At 43.3% G+C, this 17,097-nt stretch overlaps 1 protein-coding gene across 12 annotated transcripts in view; it reads right to left on the reverse strand.

Annotated features, from left to right (window-relative positions):
* Positions 1-17,097, reverse strand: part of frmd4a (FERM domain containing 4A) — a 108,455-nt gene that overhangs the window by 3,345 nt on the left and 88,013 nt on the right. For 7 of the 12 annotated variants that reach the window (XM_086208835.1, XM_086208836.1, XM_086208834.1 and 4 more), the window contains exons 8-23: positions 16,845-16,928; positions 16,678-16,743; positions 16,524-16,581; positions 16,274-16,360; positions 11,492-11,568; positions 10,467-10,608; positions 10,183-10,324; positions 7,536-7,669; positions 7,306-7,428; positions 6,023-6,254; positions 5,806-5,862; positions 5,466-5,703; positions 5,211-5,369; positions 3,397-3,735; positions 2,733-3,316; positions 1,589-1,691 (exon numbers count right to left, since the gene is read on the reverse strand). In XM_086208835.1, coding sequence (XP_086064961.1) covers positions 1,589-1,691; positions 2,733-3,316; positions 3,397-3,735; positions 5,211-5,369; positions 5,466-5,703; positions 5,806-5,862; positions 6,023-6,254; positions 7,306-7,428; positions 7,536-7,669; positions 10,183-10,324; positions 10,467-10,608; positions 11,492-11,568; positions 16,274-16,360; positions 16,524-16,581; positions 16,678-16,743; positions 16,845-16,928 — 2,625 coding nt within the window. Of the gene's footprint in view, positions 1-1,015; positions 1,088-1,588; positions 1,692-2,732; positions 3,317-3,396; positions 3,736-5,210; positions 5,370-5,465; positions 5,704-5,805; positions 5,863-6,022; positions 6,255-7,305; positions 7,429-7,535; positions 7,670-10,182; positions 10,325-10,466; positions 10,609-11,491; positions 11,569-16,273; positions 16,361-16,523; positions 16,582-16,677; positions 16,744-16,844; positions 16,929-17,097 lie in introns of all 12 variants that reach the window. The other 5 variants (XM_086208833.1, XM_086208829.1, XM_086208839.1 and 2 more) reach the window with 4 other exon arrangements.

Here is a 17,097-nt window from a genome sequence, read left to right on the forward strand (position 1 = left end):
GAAGACAGAGACCAGGGTCAGAGGGACTTCTTTCTCAAAAGGTGAAATCATTCCAAATCTATCATCTAATTCAAAGGTTTTCAAAGTCTGAGATGGTGGGCCTCCCTTTAGACAAAGCATCTAAACATGTAAGTAAAACTCCTGGAGAGACTGAGAGGGTCTGACTCTCTCCAGACTCCTGGACACACCTGCATCATGACTCCCTCTACGTCTGCAGCTCTCTTCTACCCTGCAGGACACATCACACCATCTACACCTGAGAATGTGCAGCACTATTTTCACTTAGAAACTTAATGGGTCATGCATCAACAACACTTTGTAAATGATTTTTATTTTTTTTAATGTCCCTGGCATTTGGCAAATAGGCACGAAGTTAAAAAAACGACATTTGGACCCCGAAGTGAACGCATGAACATCTCCTGTGTCATGTAGTCTTGGGAAGTAGAATAAACAGTCACATTCCACCTGAACAACTGCATCTTTTAGCTTCTTGTCTTAAACCAAATCCCTTGCATTAAAGCTGTTCCACAAGATATCTATAATATTCTCTCACCTCTATTAAATTACCTCCCCAGAATCTGTCTGGACCGGCCCCCCCAGCCCCACAACCCCACCCTCAGACCCACCTCACACTTTGAAAACCTCTGTTCAACATGGTTCTATCAAGTATTGATCGGCTAATATTTGTTACAAGAACGTTGTCAGCACAAACAGCACAAGGTTAAGTCTTTTTAGTGAGCCACAGTGAAGCATCAGAGTCAGAACACGGAGCAGAGAACATGCAGAGACGTACAGGTACCGTCACCATCAAAGAGAAAAGACATCGTGAAGCTACCCCACTGTCATCGCCCCACGGTTCATGATAGAAGGGATTAGTAAGCATGTCGCATAAATGCTTCAGGGTCTGACTGTGAGTAAATTTGGCGCTGCAGTCACATTATATATCTGCAAAATGCTGCTGTTTGCTGTGTTTTCATAACCCTTCAGATCACTGGGAGTCCGAGACCTACAGTACCTCTATACATCAGAGCCGGGCTGAAGAGGAGACTGACAGACGTCCTCAGTAGGAGAGCTGTCTGCTGTGCCTCTAAACCAGGAGAGAGGACACACACACACACACACACATACACACACACACATATACACATACACACACAGACAAGGAAAGGAGGGTTAGTGCAGAAAGAAAGATTAATGTGAAGGAAGTGACAATATTAGGTTATGAGAGAATGTCCCCCCCCAAGTCAAACAGGGTGTGAGCGACACCAAGAAACCCAGACAGAAGAAGGGATAGAGATGTGGCGAGTGATACAAACAGCAAAATAGTGGAGAAGGTTTTTAAAAAAAAACAACAACAAAAAAAAACGGTGTTGACCTAAAAATCCTCCTCTAGGATTAGTTGAACAGTGGAGAACAACATTGACACAGATTGAACAGACAAAGCCCGTGAGCGTGTTCCGGTTTACACAAAGAGAAAAGCAGCTGAGTGGCCGAGGTGCTCTTTTTCCTGAATTATTTTACAATTGTATCAGGCTTCAGAATTCCTGTCCTGTCGTTGTGTGTGAGTGTGTGTTTATGGGACTCTTACCCGCTCTGCCAGTTGAGGATGTGCTGCGGACTACAGGGGGGTGTGGGTGTGGCTGCCTGTTCACTGGAGGGTGTCATGCTCCTCTGGCTGTGTGGGGATGCAACTGAGGGGAAAACTGACAGTCAGTCATGCTGAAAGAAAACACAACACACGTAAAAGATGAACAGTCAAAACAACACATACGCGTGCGGCAGCGTTATTGAAGTGAGGGGGGGTGACGCAGCCCCCATTTCCAGGAAGGCCGGCTAGCCTGTTTTGAATTGTAACCTCACATGCTGCAATACAGTATCATTTCATATACACTGTTTGCATTAAAGTGTAACTTGAAGGTTAAAATGCAGGTTTTACTGCCTTTGGTCTCAACCGGTAATATTCACAATATTACACAATATATTATTAATATAATATTCATAACACAGTTTGAACTGTGTATACATGGCTGGTGTATTAGGATACGATACTTCTAACAAACAAATGTTTTGCTTAAATTTGCAAACATGAAACAAATGTATTGATGACTAATAATGACATCAATACGACGAGAGTCTGAGCCTGTCGAAGTCAGTGACTACAGGTTCATGAACTCCAGATTTCACTACCGTTCTGTTTTTTTATGCCTTTTATCTGAAAATGGCAATATTTGTTAAACAATGTAATGTCTGAGGAAAATTTAAATTTCACTAATAATACTTTTTACATGAGGCTGCGCCATTTCCACCCAGCTAGGCTTGTCAAAAAGGGTGGAACTGAAGTTAACTGTCATTGTTTCCCTCCTGTTCTGTCTGTCAGATCTCGTTTCTCATGATGTGTGTTCATGATGTTGACTTATAACTCAGACCTAGAATGTATTTTGGGAAATAAGTGTTAGTGTACATTAGTTTTGACCTCTTAATTTCTATTTTCCATTTTTCTTTTTTTCAAAACAGCCTGCTCTGATGACACCAAAAACATTGAAAACTGGAGCAGAAAACGAGTCTCACACTCTGAAGGTCATGTGTTTGAGTTTCCTGCGGGCCAGTGTGTTTTCTTGGTGGGACAGTTATTTTTAGAATGTCTGAAGGAACTAAATAAACAGTGAAAGGCTTGAAGTGAAAACACAGAAACACAACAAAAGATTCACAGAGACTCGATGATGAAGACCCACCTGGTGAGCCCTTGGCGAGTGTCCCTACCCTACTCCCCCGACCATGTCCCAGAGTGCCTTGCTGTGACCCTGTCTCAGAGGAAGTGGATCCTGAATGTGAATGACTCCTTTCTTTCAGGCTCCCTGAGGATCTCTGGTACCAGCACCGCAGTTCTTCAGACACTGCTGCCCTCCCCCCTCCTCCGCCACCACCACCCTCTCGCCCCAGTGATGGAGTCCGTACGATTTGTGAGCGGGATGGCGTGAGTCGGCCACTCCCTTCTCCTCCCTCCTCTCCTCCCCAGGCCTCTTTGTAAAGTCCCCCAGCCGTGTAGGAGCTGGAGGTCTTGAATTGAGCCTTCACGCTGTAGTGGCCCTCCTGATCACTCTCCAGGCTTCGCACCACCACTGGGTTGGGGCTGCCCTCCACATATAAGGGGTACTCTTTGATGCGGTACTGGGACGAGGGCTGGCTCTGGCTGTGGAGATAGACTCCATGATGTCCACCTCCAATCCCACATCCACCGGAACCTCCACCGGAGCCGTTCTTAGCTGCCAGGTTTGGCATGGAGCCGGAGTTGGAGGACCCCAGGTGACCTGCAGACCTGCGGAGACAGAACATGAACACATCAGTTACATTACACTTTTGTCTTGTGTCTTGTCTCACTGCCACCCCCACCCTTACCTGTGCCTTTGCCTCTGCCTTTGCCTTGCTTTGGAGGGAGAGTCTTCTCCCAGGGTAGAGTAGTTGGGATTGCTTCCAGGGGCTAGAGGCCCACCAGAAGGGTAGTAATGCTCTGAGCTGCTCTGGCTGGTGCAGGATGAGCAATCGTCTAATGGATCGGAGCCATTAGAGCTTCGTCCTGGGCCCAAGAAGAAGTCAGGGCTGCCCAGGTTGCCCAGGTTGTGCGGATGTGTGTCTGTGTCAGATGTCAAAAGTTTGCCTTGGGACTCCAAGCTGGAGCTGCGGTTTCTAAAGTGCTGAGCGAGACTGTGCAGACGTGTGGGACTGATGTCCACTGACCTGGAAAATACAGAAATACAACAACTTAGAATTAAGGTGCTGGAGCTGTGACTATAACAGCAATGGATGGAGTGTTTGTTATTAGGTCACCACAACGATACATCCTTTGACCTGTTTGCTTTAAATGTTGTGTCTCTGAGCGAGCCTTCTATTAAGAAAAACACAGGGCTGGACCCCTCCCTCACACGTTCACATTTTTTTTTAGAAACAAATAGATCCAAGCCAAGGTTTCCACCAAACTTTTAGTAGCTGCTGACAACAACATGTGCTCAGGCCTTGAATTATTTGACCACAATGTTACCTTTGACACAGAATCTAGAGTTTGAGGACTTTCGCTTTAACTTTATAAGGGTTTCCATGCAACCTATCAAATAGTCGGTTCTGTGTCTCAACGAATATCTATGTTCTGTATTTATGGTGTGCCTCAAGGGTCACTTTTGGGAGCAATTTTGTTTTCTCCATCAGTGCATACCCCTGGGTGCATATTCATAAACATGGTTTGTCTTTACATTGCTATGCTAATGATACACAGACGCATTAGCCGTTAGATCCACAAGCCCCGGGTCATTGAGTTACTTAATACTTGCTTCTGTGACAGCCAAATATTTTCTCCAGTGGCAGTGAGATGGCAACGCATATTCTGACATCTGCTAGCTCCCTCGTGGAACATGGTTTGATAATAATTTGCATTTTGGGCAGCACAGCAAAAATTTTGTGGAATCCTGCTTTTATAACCTTAGAAATATTTCTATAATATGATCCATTTTAACTTTGAAAGACACAGAGACCATTTTAAATGCCTTCCACACATCATGCCCGGATTATTGTTGCAGCCTTTTTACTTGGCAGAACCAAAAATCGATTGATCTTCTCTCGTCCATTCAGAACTCAGATGCCTGGCTCTTAACAGAACCAAGAGATGGGACCACATCACTCTTTTAGCACGGGCTCCCACTACTATTTTACTGATTAATTTCAAGGCTCTTCATGGCATCTGTCAGCCACATATCTGATCACTTGATCCCGGCTGAGAAATAAGGAGGATAGAGTTTTTATCATCATGGTCCAGAGGCTGTGAATTAATCTGCCCTAACAAATGACATCAGCTATCCTTCAAACATACTTTTATCACAGAGCTTTTCCAGATTTTAATCTCTTATCTTCTTTTTCATTTTTTAAAAATCTTCCCCTTTCCATTATTTAAATGTTTTTTTATGACAATGTTGTTGTTTTCTGTTTTCTTCTGATTTAATGACTTGTTTGTTTTATTTTCTGCTTTTAACAAGTGTTCTTAAAATAGATTATCATTATTAAAACTATTTTAAGAACCCATTATTTGGACGGTGAAGAAACAGAAAGAGCAAGCACTATGACCCCATGTTCTGTAGATGGGGGTACCTCAAGGCTTTTCATTAACGGAATATTTATATCTGATCTACTTCTGTTCAATAAAATCTGAGGGTATAAAGACCTACCTAGTGGAATGTACGTAGTGTGTGGTCCTGGTCCTCAGGTCTGGGGTTGATGGCATGCTGGACTGAGAATTCCAGTGAGGGAGGCTCCTGATGGGACTGCTCTGTAGAGAGTTACTACCCCCTGCTTCCGCACTACCAGAGCTTGGGAAACGCCTGTGACTGGACAGTGATGCAAGAAGAGCATTGACTGGATGAATTACACATCCTCATACCTCACACACAAATCTCAATATTCTCCTGCACAGAAATCCCCACCTGGAGTGAGAGGAGCGTTTCTTGACTTTTTCATAGGGTTCATCCAGTGATGATTCGCTCCACATTTTGGGTTTAATGGGTGATTTATCATAGTCAGAGCGTGTATAGTGCAGGTGTCGCAGGCCATCAAGGGACTGAGGTGGAGGGGGCCGACTGTGTGATGGTGGCCGAGGGGGGAGACCCTTGTGAGGCGATGCTATTGGAGAGAAGGTGGGGGTACCTGTAACTTGAGGATCATCTGAAACCAAGAAATAACTGGATTAAGTAAGTGGAGTGTGTAGTCATAATAATAGCCTTTAATCACATTATAATTGGAATGAGAGCAGCTCAGATGACCCACCATCATCTAAAACCAGGGCATCCGATAGTGAACTGTCTTCAGAGCCGATATTGGCCTCTACAGGGATGAAAACAATGACAAGGAGTGAAATATAGTACATTTAAAAATACTAAAACAGCCAAGTCTTGTAATTTGACAGCTTTATAACCCGCATCAAACTACAGTTTATAGACATATGAAGACAAATGTTGCCATCGTTTAAAGGAGTTTGTTGTACCCTCTATAATAAGTGACGCCCTCTGCGTAGGCTTCTTGCCAGAGCGGACCCGGTACTCGTTGATAGAATTCTCAATTTCCTGAAGTTTCTTCAGCGCATTTAGATAAGAAGTCTTCCTCTGTTTCTTCAACTTCTTACTGCTGACATGCGGATCGCTGGCAAGGCGCCTGGCCGCCTCTGTAATCTGGGACTGTATGGCAAACTCCCTTTCCAAACGCTCCAGCTCCTCTTCCTGGGATAAGTGCAAACACACATACATGAGTGCAAAGCAGACAATCGAAAATCCGACAAGGCTTAGTGTGCAGACATATATTCTCACTGAAAACTCTCCCTACTTCATTAGATACACACACATAGAGCCTTGCCAGAAAAAGCACACTACGGAAATCATTTATCTGTGTTGCAGGCAGCACCAGATTTTCTCACCACTCTGTCCTCCAATAATAGCACACTTTCCATCAATCCATCCTCTCTTCCTTCACACTTCTCAGAGAATTTGTCAAGCAGAGACTATCACTGTAGGTAAAGCAGCTAAAACCTACTCTGGTATAGTACTATAAAGTATTGCAGATTAGCATGGAATAGTATAATCTTGTACCTGTAATTTGAGACGAGGAATGTGAGGACATTCATTCATATACGTGAGAACACACGTGACTTCACTCACCTCCGGAGCAACACAGCCGTGATGTAGTGACTTGGGTGGACATCTTAATGGATTACCTCATTACCGAGGAATCTCTCTCTTACTAACATTCCCTTCACAAAACTGCCAGAGCGGCTTCTCTTTCTGAATTAAGTGTGTGAGTGGAAAGGAAGAATCGTCTTTCTGCTTGCAAGGCAGGTTTGTGATATTGCGTCCTTGGATGATTTTCAACGCATACAACCTCAGTAATACACACCTTCTCATGCATGCTTGCACAGAGGCGCACAAAATCCTACTATCACCACTTCCTGTGGTGAGAATGTTGCCAAACTATTTTAAGAAATTCTGCTGCTCTGAAAAATCTGCTCGTCGAGAGAAAGAGATGCAGTGGAACTACTTTCAGAAGGTCCAAAATGTCTCAGATTGTGGTTTTTCGCTGTTGTTTCCTTGAATTCATCATTCCATATCATTATGTAAATATCAAATACAAGGTTTTTAAGACAGATTCAACTTTTGATCTGCAGTTCATAACTTAAGGACTTTTTTAAACATAGTTTGATCAAAGAAAACGAGTTTTGTTTTTTTCCCTCTGTATGGAGAACCTGGACAGTGCAATAATAACAGGCTTTGGCTTCACCTCTCCCTTCGGAAGAATTTTCTGCTCATCTAGCTTGAAGGCGGTACCAATCTTCCGCCTCACTGTGGGTGGTTCCTCTCCTGGATCCAGAGGGTATTCCTTGGGAAGCTTTCCTGTCAGCTCCTATAGTTAATGAGAGGGCAGTGGGGAAATTAAGATTAAAAGAAAGAGCTGGAATTTGATTGATTTGATATGGTTCTCAAAATTGTCAAATCAGTGTTTTCTCCTACCGCCTCTCTGATGCAGATGCTCTTGAGTTCCTCTAGTCTCTGTCTTAGCGTTTCCTCCAGAGCTTCCTGCCTGGCCCTCAGTGCTGCCAGCATGTCCTTTTTGGCTGTTTGGGAGCTGTCAGATTCCTGGGAGCCTGCAGACAACAGACAGGGTTAGGGCAGGAGTCAGGAGCATGCTGTGGAGTGAATGTTTGTAGGGTCTTGAGGCTGAGGAGGTGGAGAGATTGTCTTTGCACCTGTGAGTTTCACAGGATGTTTACAAGGAAGGGAATGGAACATTTCGATAAGGAAACAGAGTTTTAGTGTTGTGCTGCTTCTGTGTGTGTGTGTGTGTGTGTGTGTGTGTGTGTGTGTGTGTGTGTGTATGTGTGTGTGTGTATGTGTGTGTTTAAAGGAGGGGGCAGTTTAGGACAAAGTGTGTGACGCACAATCTCAAAGGGGATGGTGCCAGTCTTGTTTGTAACATGCCTTCCTGAACACAAGGCATACAGACACATTGTTCCTCTCTGTTTAGCTACATTCAACCAACCTACTGAAAGTGAGAGAAGTTTAATAAAAGAATCACAAGCTAGAGTGTCACACAATCCCTGTTTGATCATGTGATTATTCTATGTTTTACCTCCAGTATTTGTACTGAGCACTGAGAAATAGATTATGACAATTAGTGCTTATTTTGTAATATTTTTCAAGACACAAAAATACTTTCTCCATCTTGTTTAAATGGTCGATGGACTGCGAAAAAATTGGGGACAACAATGGAAGTTAAGCGCAGGACTATTGTTCTATCCCCAACACACTCTACACTGTATTCAATAGTGCAGTAAATAAACTAAAATAACACACAGAAAAATAAACTCAACTGCTCTACTAAACGACTCGACTGTTCCACACCTAAAACAGCTGTTCAGTGATGGTGAATAACCACCTGTACAGTCAAAACTGGATTCAAGCTGCATGGCTATGATCTAGATCCTGGAGAGAAGCGAGATAATTAGAGATAAAATAAAATAGACCGGAAATTTGTGTATCTGAGTTGAGAAAAGGGAGATAGAGGAAGAAACAGAGCCACTAAGGAGAGACAATAATGTGGAGCAGCAATCTTCATTCCAGTGATTCGGTGAGGTGGGCTACTCTCTGAACAGCTGCAAGAGTTCTGTTAAAGGATCTTGCCAATCCAGGAATGGTAGCTATGTGCTTCGCCCCTGAGTTCAGAAGAAACTGAGGAGATCATTTCAATTGCTTTTACCACTCTAAATATTTCAGCTTGTTGCTGTGACTGCTGTTGGTGAAATTGTACTCTTCTTTTTTCGTTCAACTGTCTTCAGAACGAATGAACAGGAACAGTAATTCATTTAGAAATGAACTCACAGGGCTTAGATGATTCATAACTTTATTTTCCCAGATGATAAATTTATCATTTACATCCAAGAAAGGCTTATACAAATAACTCTTTGGAGAATTCTCCTAACAGAGACCTGCTTGGTGTGCCACTACTGACACAGAGACAGTTCCGCATAGGAGAGTGAAAGGAGGAGCAGCTGCATGGCCACATGGAGCAGAAACCACCACCTCATATTGATCAATCCTAAATTAGCTGATGTGGCATTGATACATACCCATTACTACCCAGCGGAGGGCATTCACAGCATCATTAAATGGTTTATGTAGTCTTTCTATTATCGTATTTTGATGTTCAGTTTGTTCCCATCTTCATTGTCTCGTCTCGTCGTCCTCCGCTTATCTTATCTGGGTCGCGGGGGCAGCAGCCTCAACAAGGAAGCCCTGTCCTCACCCCAGTCACTTCCACCAGCTCTTCCGGGGGAATCTCGAGGCTTTCCCTGGCCAGCCGAGAGATATGATCCCTCCAGTGTTTTTTTACTGACAGGTGAATTTTGAATATAGGCCATAACTTAGGAAAAACTTCAGTTAAGATGGTTCTGTAACAGTTAAATTCCTATCCTATGGTAAGATTTTTACCTGAATGTTGCTTGGACACATGTTTCTGTAATACCAAAATGCCATTCAAACTTAGATAAGACAAGATTTCAGACTAAAAACTTTCCGTATTGAGGCCCCAGAACACTGCATACACACAGCTTTGTCAAGCTGATGAAAAGAATGTGTTTGCAATTGTGCGTACTCACAGTTTTAGTCAACAATCTACACAGTGTTATGTATGAAGCCCCTGGTGTTGGCCTGGTGTAGACAGTTTATAAAGGAAGAAGGAAGTAGAAGCTAATAATGTTCCAGCACCTCTGCTTTACTCCTGTCTAATTACCGTTATCACGTGCAATTTATTTAACAAGTCTTGGTTTTATAGAGTCTTTCCTTCTCCACTTTAATTTTGGCCCGGCTACAAATCTTCTGGTGACATTCAGCACAGATTAACATCATTTTAAATGCCTTTTCATTCCCACACACACTAAATTTAGAGGCAGAGGACTTTTGGAGGATGAGTCTAGGAGGGAGTTGTGTTCTATACTAGTAGGGTGTGGTGTGTATACAGTATGCATGCGAACAGCATAGGATCCAGAAGCAGCTGTTTCTGTCTCTCCAGTTGTCAACGATTGCCCCCACCCACACAGACAAATGCCCACTCATTAATCTATCTTTTTTCTCTTGAAAACACACTCACACATGTACTGACCTGAGGAGAGCAGACTGCCACTGCTGCCGCTGATAATCTTGCCTTTGCTGCCCATGTTGGCCAGTTTGGAGGTTTTCAGCGTCCCTGTTTCTGTGAGGTCGATAGCGATCTCACTCAAACTTCGGGCTGCATGGATCTTTGACTGCACACACAAGAATGATGATGCGTTGTTAAAGCACCTCATTAGGTTGTTAAATCTCTTGCTGAGTTGGTGCTATCTTGTGCACATTTCTCATCATGTCTGTGATTGTTTCTTGAGTATGCATGAGGTGGGACCGACTGACCTTGCTCTGCTTGCGGTCCAGATAAAACTGGTGTTGGCTGATGGCCATGGCCCAGATGGATTTGATGAGGGCGGGGCAGGCGTACCAGGTATGCACAGCGATGCCACTGTGACCAAATGTCCTTCTTGTCACCGATGCCCTACAGTAGGAGCGGACACAAGGCCTCCTTATATACACTGAATACAAAAGACGGTTACACATTTACTCCAATAAAAACACTCCAAACCCACTGTTACACCACCACTTCTATTCCTAATAAAATTACTACTCTTGTGGCTGCAAGAGGGGGAAAAATATTAAAGCGGGAGCAAGGCTGATAGATATTTTTTGCAAAGCCACACACGATGCTCCCCATTGTTTACTCATCCTTATTTAAACACACATGTGTAGCTGAGCAACAGACCAGCTCACCCTAATGACAGCTTACTTTAAAGAAAACACCGCTGCTCTCCGTTTCACCCTGTCTGTCTCCTTTTCTCCCATTTCCTCCCTCAATCTGTCTCCAGAATAACCTTCCACATATAGAGCCATGTTAAATAAACACAAGGGAGGTTACACTTCCTCCATCAAACAGCTATCATGTAGTCATCTATCCTTCTGTGGTTATAGATCAAGAGTGTGAGAGTACATGTGTATGTGCACGTATCTGGTGGTAAGTATGGTAATAATCAAGCTATCAATCTGTTTGAGGTTCTGTTGGGACATCCCCAATATTCTACTCTAATGCCAGTAAGAAAATGCTGCAGTCCAACTTAATTTGATTCCAGTCTGACTTTTCCTGGATGTAGCTCACGTATAGCACAGTGAAACTGTAGAGTGGAGGCTACTGAAATGCAGCGCTGCCTTCAAACCTCAACAGGAGGGAATTCTGCAGTAATAATATTGATTTACTGAAGTTGGACTGCTGTGACTGAATAATAAGAGATAAGTCCCTCTATCTATGAAAAGCAAACGCAACACACTTTTCTCCCTCAAAAACATTTTAGTAACTCGACTCCAGCTTGACATTTGTAATATAAATTTACCTCCTGGGGTCATGAACTTCCACTGAGAACTTCTTCTCTCTGAAGTAGAGGTTCTCCAGCTGACGCCATTGGAACACCTGAGGTTTAGGAGAAATGCAACTCTTCAGGACTCATGGTGAACATTAGATCCACAGCTTTCAGTGAAATCCTTTCTCTCTTCTCTGCGACTTCCGGTTTGTTTTGAAAGAAAAAGTGATGGATGAACAAGAGGCTGACAAAAAAAAAAAACGCTGGTTAAGAGGGGGAGTTCAGGGAGCATTTAGACCCTGGTCTAGAGGTCTCTGATTAGATCCAGACCAGGTGGTGTTCTCCAAAGCGGATCCCTCTGCTAGATGACCTCACACTGAAGAGACCAAGGAGGAAGACATTCATTCCTCTTTTCAGCTTTTCTTTTTTCCTCTTCTCCTCACTTCTGCCCTCTTCATAAACCATCAGCTCCTTTTCAAATGAAACCAAAGGCAGCTGAGCTAGAAACTTTCCCCCAAAATCTACTCCATCCGTACAGCATATGTGTGTCTTAAATCCTCCCAGGCGTAGTGGAGCTGAAGGAGCTGGTGGGTGTTCACCATCTGCAGGCATGTGTGTGTATGTGTATATGCATCCGCTGGAGTGAAAGTGTGTAAAGTTAAGTTTCCTCCTCTATGAAGCTTCACTGTGAGGGCTGAGGAAGGAGGGGGCATTTATGCCTCTCCTTCTGACCCCTCCTCCAAAACCTCAGGGACTATGCTTCCTGCCCTGTGGTAGGGAGGTGTGTGTAAGAGTGTGTGCAGAGGGGTCAGGGAGAAGTGATGAAAGGGGGGTAAGAAGCTTTCTGTGGCCCCGGCAATTGTAATGGCTTTGCTTTGTTTAGTCAGACCTCTTTGCAACCATGCGTGCATACGCGCGCGTGCACACACACACACACACACACACACACACACACACACACACACACACACACACACACACACACACACACACAAAGATGTTTCTGGTTACAGAAAGAGTAGATTGTGACCACAACACCACTTCCACTATCAGCTGGTGCAGACACACACAAACCTTTGATGTAAACCGACTCTGTTGTTGAAAATAAGTCAAGAAAGTTCTGGGGGGAAAAAAAGAAATCATGGAGAAGATTCAGCAATGGCAGGATATGGAAGAGTAGAGAAGGAGGTCACCATCCAGGAATTTTAAGAGCCTCCGAAACAATGGACAGAGGGACGAGAGGGAGGAAAGTGGAAGAAACACAAATGTAAACACAGTCTAATGTATGCGTGTGTGTGAGGGGAGAAAATCTTCCCTCTTATCATTTCTCTCTTACTGTAGCGTTACTTCTCAGTGATGTGTTAAGTGTTAATGTAGCATGGTGCTAAATATAGCAGGTGGGGTAGATAGCAGCCAGCTGCATGCGTGTGTGTGTGTGTGTGTGTGTGTGTGTTGACTACATATGTGCCTGAGCTGTGGAGATAAGAAAGGTGCTTTTAACTGTGTTCAGACCACCAGGGATGTTTCGGGATAGTTTTTTTTAAAGTTTTGGGAGTTGCTTTTAATTAACAGGATGATGTTGATACTGGATATTTCATTGTTGTGAAATCATTCTCAAGTTTAAATTTGGATTTGTTGAGTGTGTTCTTTTAAAAAAAAATTACATAACACTATTGTAGTTATTCAAACCTTTGTAGTCTTTTGGAGTGACTATGAATAGCAGGAATGTCTCATAAAATCATGCTGACAGATAAAGAACTCAGAAAAAGCTTGACTATGCCTCTGTTACCAGAGTGAGAGCTTTGTGTGTATGTGTGTGTGTGTGTGTGTGTGTTATAATTCCACTGTAAAACACCTAGTGGCACAAACACACCCATGCAGAGGCTGTGACTGGTCATTATTCAAACACAACTGAAGGCTCATGTGTGCAGACTCCCACATCACTCTCATAATAGTGTCCACCCAATATTCATCACATCTGAAAAGGTCAGATCTGATAGTGTGTCGAGGCCTTTCTTCAGTGTAGCCGACCCCCTGGAGATTACACGAAGAATGGAGTTTAAATAGCCCAGGCTGGTATATTTGTCATGGAGCCAGGTATTATTCTTTACTAAAACTGGACCTGAGAGACTTAAAGGTTATTGTTTCATCCAAAAGGGTGGGGTTCTGGTGTGCAAAACCATATCCACCCGCTGTCATGGAGATACAGACACACTCGGGGGACACTTCCTGTTTGTATTTTGCCATGTTTCTTCATCCTTTATTTTCATCAGTACGCCTAGAAATCAAAGACCCACAGAGGCCGAGGCCACTAAGTTGGGTGTGTGCTCTTCCAAACGAATGCGTCAAATACATGGGAGATGACATTTGATTGAACCTTTTATTTTGCTGGGCTTGATCTAATCTTCCCACAGCTCCTTTACACTGTTGACAAGAGGCTATTTTATGTTAGCCTTAATTCACTCAGTCAACACGCAGACCTTCATTCTAAATGAGTCAGAACTTCATAATGATGCATTAGTACGGTGTGTGGTTTTGTCATAAACTCCATAGTTGTGTGCAGTATGTGCGTCTGCCCTAAGCTGCGTGGGAAAACTATTTTAACATCCTCAAATAAACAGGCAGCGTGCGGTAGATGGTCTGCATTTAGAGACAGCAGGATTTCCCCTCATAAAAAAGGGCTAAACACACATGGGCCGATTACACAGCACAACTTAGATTTGCATGCTTGCTTAATATTAAGATTCATATAAGTATTAAAAACTAACATTTTTATTGTGACAAAAGCCACAAATCATCACAAATACATAATTCGTGCTCTGAGTCCACCTCAGTGAGTCATCCTGGTGAAATCAAGTGGCATGCTAGTGATGATTGTGTGACTCAGTGGTTACTGGTACCAGACTGATTGACTAATCAGTTGCTCTTCCTCCAGTTTGTTGATACGAGCATGAGTATTTCTTCCTGCAAAAACACGTAACACCACCCCTCTTTTCTCTGCTCTTTTACTGACAAAAAAAGCTTCATTGTGTTCTTTGGGATTTAGTCAGTCTAATAATGTTCCACTAACAAGCTGTACAAGCCAAAAACCCAGACATGGACATGCGGACAGAGACACACTGATACTGGAGTCATTCATTCAGGATGCACTGAGATAAAATCACTTTGATCACATTTGTGGTGCTCTGGGCTTCATGTGGCCTAATTCTTTTGGTAGTGTGAAGACAAATTTAAAATTAAAGGACCGCCTCATCAAAAGTCCAGGACTCATCCAAAGTAAGATGATTATTCCTTACATCAAATTAAATGTCAGTGTGACAGGGTGCTACTTGACACAATCTACAGCTCAAAAATAAACACGATGTAGAGCCGACGTTTCTGAGCGCTGCATGCCGGTGCTTCTTGCTCCGTGCAGGAGGGGTTAATGCAAACGACGAATTTAATTATATCTACGAACGATGTCAATAAACAGGAAAAACAAGCCAAAAGTGTCCACTTGTGATTGGAACACTCAGAAGGTATAGTGTCGGCAAGTCTGACTTCCCTGCCTGACATTAATCTGTGTTAATACCAGGTGTGAACCAGGCCAATGACAAATGCAAAGTGAAGAGGAAGACGCTTATTCTTTTCTCACTTCCCTGTGTGGGGAAGGTGGGATAGAGAAGGGTTCTAAGGGGGCAGAGGAAGACATAGGAGGTTAGAGGGAGAGAGTGGGAAGAGGTCAGAGGTCAGTACTGAAGCTTAACAGACCAATGACTCACTGTGACTGCTGCGATGGCAGCTGAATGCTTGATAAGTCACTTGTGTAGGAATGTTATTACGTTTTTTTTCACTCCCTCGCTCTCCACAATCCCTTCTCTTTCCATTTTCCTGTTATCGTTTACCATTATCAGCCATTCCATCAGTGTATTTCATACCCTTTTGTGTATTATTTGATAATTTGTGTCTGCGAGTGTAAGTAGGTGAAAGAGATGACATTCACAGAGATGTGATACCTGAGCAGTGACAAGATTTAATGATGTCGTAAAAACTGGAATGCACTAATGAAGGCAAGCACACACACACACACACACACACACACACACACACACAGAAAACAGGAAAGCTGAGGTCGACAGGAAGTATTCATCAGAGTTCAGAGCTCAGTCATGTTCCTGTATGTGTGTGTATGTGTTTATGTGTGATTTTAGTGTGTTTGTGACAGGATCAGTGTATGAGTGTATGAGTGTATGTGTGTATGTGTGAGAGAGTGTCTTGGTGGCCTTTCAGTTCTTAGGGATGCTGGTAACCCCATTAACACCCAGTGAGACAAGGCTGGATGCCAGGGATCAAGGCCCTAAACACGACAGGAGGTCAGAGGTGAGGTAAGAGAGGCTTCCCCAGACGGCCCACGAGATGCACTGAATGGGGAGTGAATGCCGTTCATGGAGACAGAAAAAAAAAAAAAAAACTGGACAGGATGTCAACATCCCAAGACTGGATGTCTGCAGACAGTGGGAAGCATTGTTTGTCCTCTTCCAGAAGACAATAACCTGACTCAATGAGTCGAAACACGGTGACCGTGAAAACATACAAGGAAAGATAAAGACGGCGTAGAGCCACATATTAACCCGCCACTTTGCTTTAAAGAAGGGGTGAAAGAAGGTCATATGTTTCAGATCATAAATATTATGTTAAAGGAAAATCTTGTGATAATTTTGTATGTTATGCCAATTATGGTTCATATTCAATTATTTCAGATTGAAAGAGTAACTGCAAACTGTGTAGAAGTCATTCTAGTTTTTAGGGCACAGAAGAAAGAGAGGCTAATCTCACCTTCCTAGGTTTGACTTTGTCCTGGTGGTCATACTGGAAGATACCTTTATAGCTCAGGCCCAGCCACCATGGGATGCCCTGCTTGTCCTACAACAGACAACCAAAAATACCTCATGCATATGTGCAAGTTACAGTAAAATATCTACAAAGCCCAAATGCCTACTTGTAGGTGCTGAATCAAAAAGAATTCATGCGATGGGTGAAAAGAAAAAAAAAAAATCCAAAACAAAACAGAGTAGTAAAACTGTACCTTTACAGCATAGTAATGAACTCCATATGTGGGTAGAGACTCCACTATGCTCATATAACTGTGAGGGGCAGAAAGACAGACATGTTAGAGTTACAGAGCCCTTCACTGGGTGGACAAACACTAGCAGACACATACTGTACAAGCCAACACTTACTTTACAATAGCTTGCCCCCTGGACTGTCCACTGAGCTTCTTGTAATGCTCTATGACCCGGTCTTCACTGTAGGGAAGAGCATGTCATTATAGTAAAAAGAAATGCTTAGAGGGAAATGGAAGACGAGAAGAGTGTCAGACAGGCTTGGTAGCTGAATACTCTCTCACCAGTAGGCCAGGGATGGGTGCTCCTTCAGGGCCTGGGTCGGTAGAGCAGGGAGCTTTTTCAGGTCGGACCTGGTTGCATCATTACTAAGAAGGAAAGCCAAGAAGACATGGTCAAAAATACTTCTAGCAAGAACTATCTATTTTTACAAGTTGGATTCATAAAGTATTGAAATAAAACCACTGAACTGTGGGTAGAAGGACACTGAACATTAGTGCTTAACATGCCAGCTGGAGATGGAGGAGAGACGGGAGC

The sequence above is a fragment of the Aulostomus chinensis genome, chromosome 7, assembly GCF_037954235.1.
Source record: "Aulostomus chinensis isolate RoL2024-O1b breed Wild chromosome 7, RoL_Achi_v1.0, whole genome shotgun sequence".
NCBI lineage: Eukaryota > Metazoa > Chordata > Actinopteri > Syngnathiformes > Aulostomidae > Aulostomus > Aulostomus chinensis.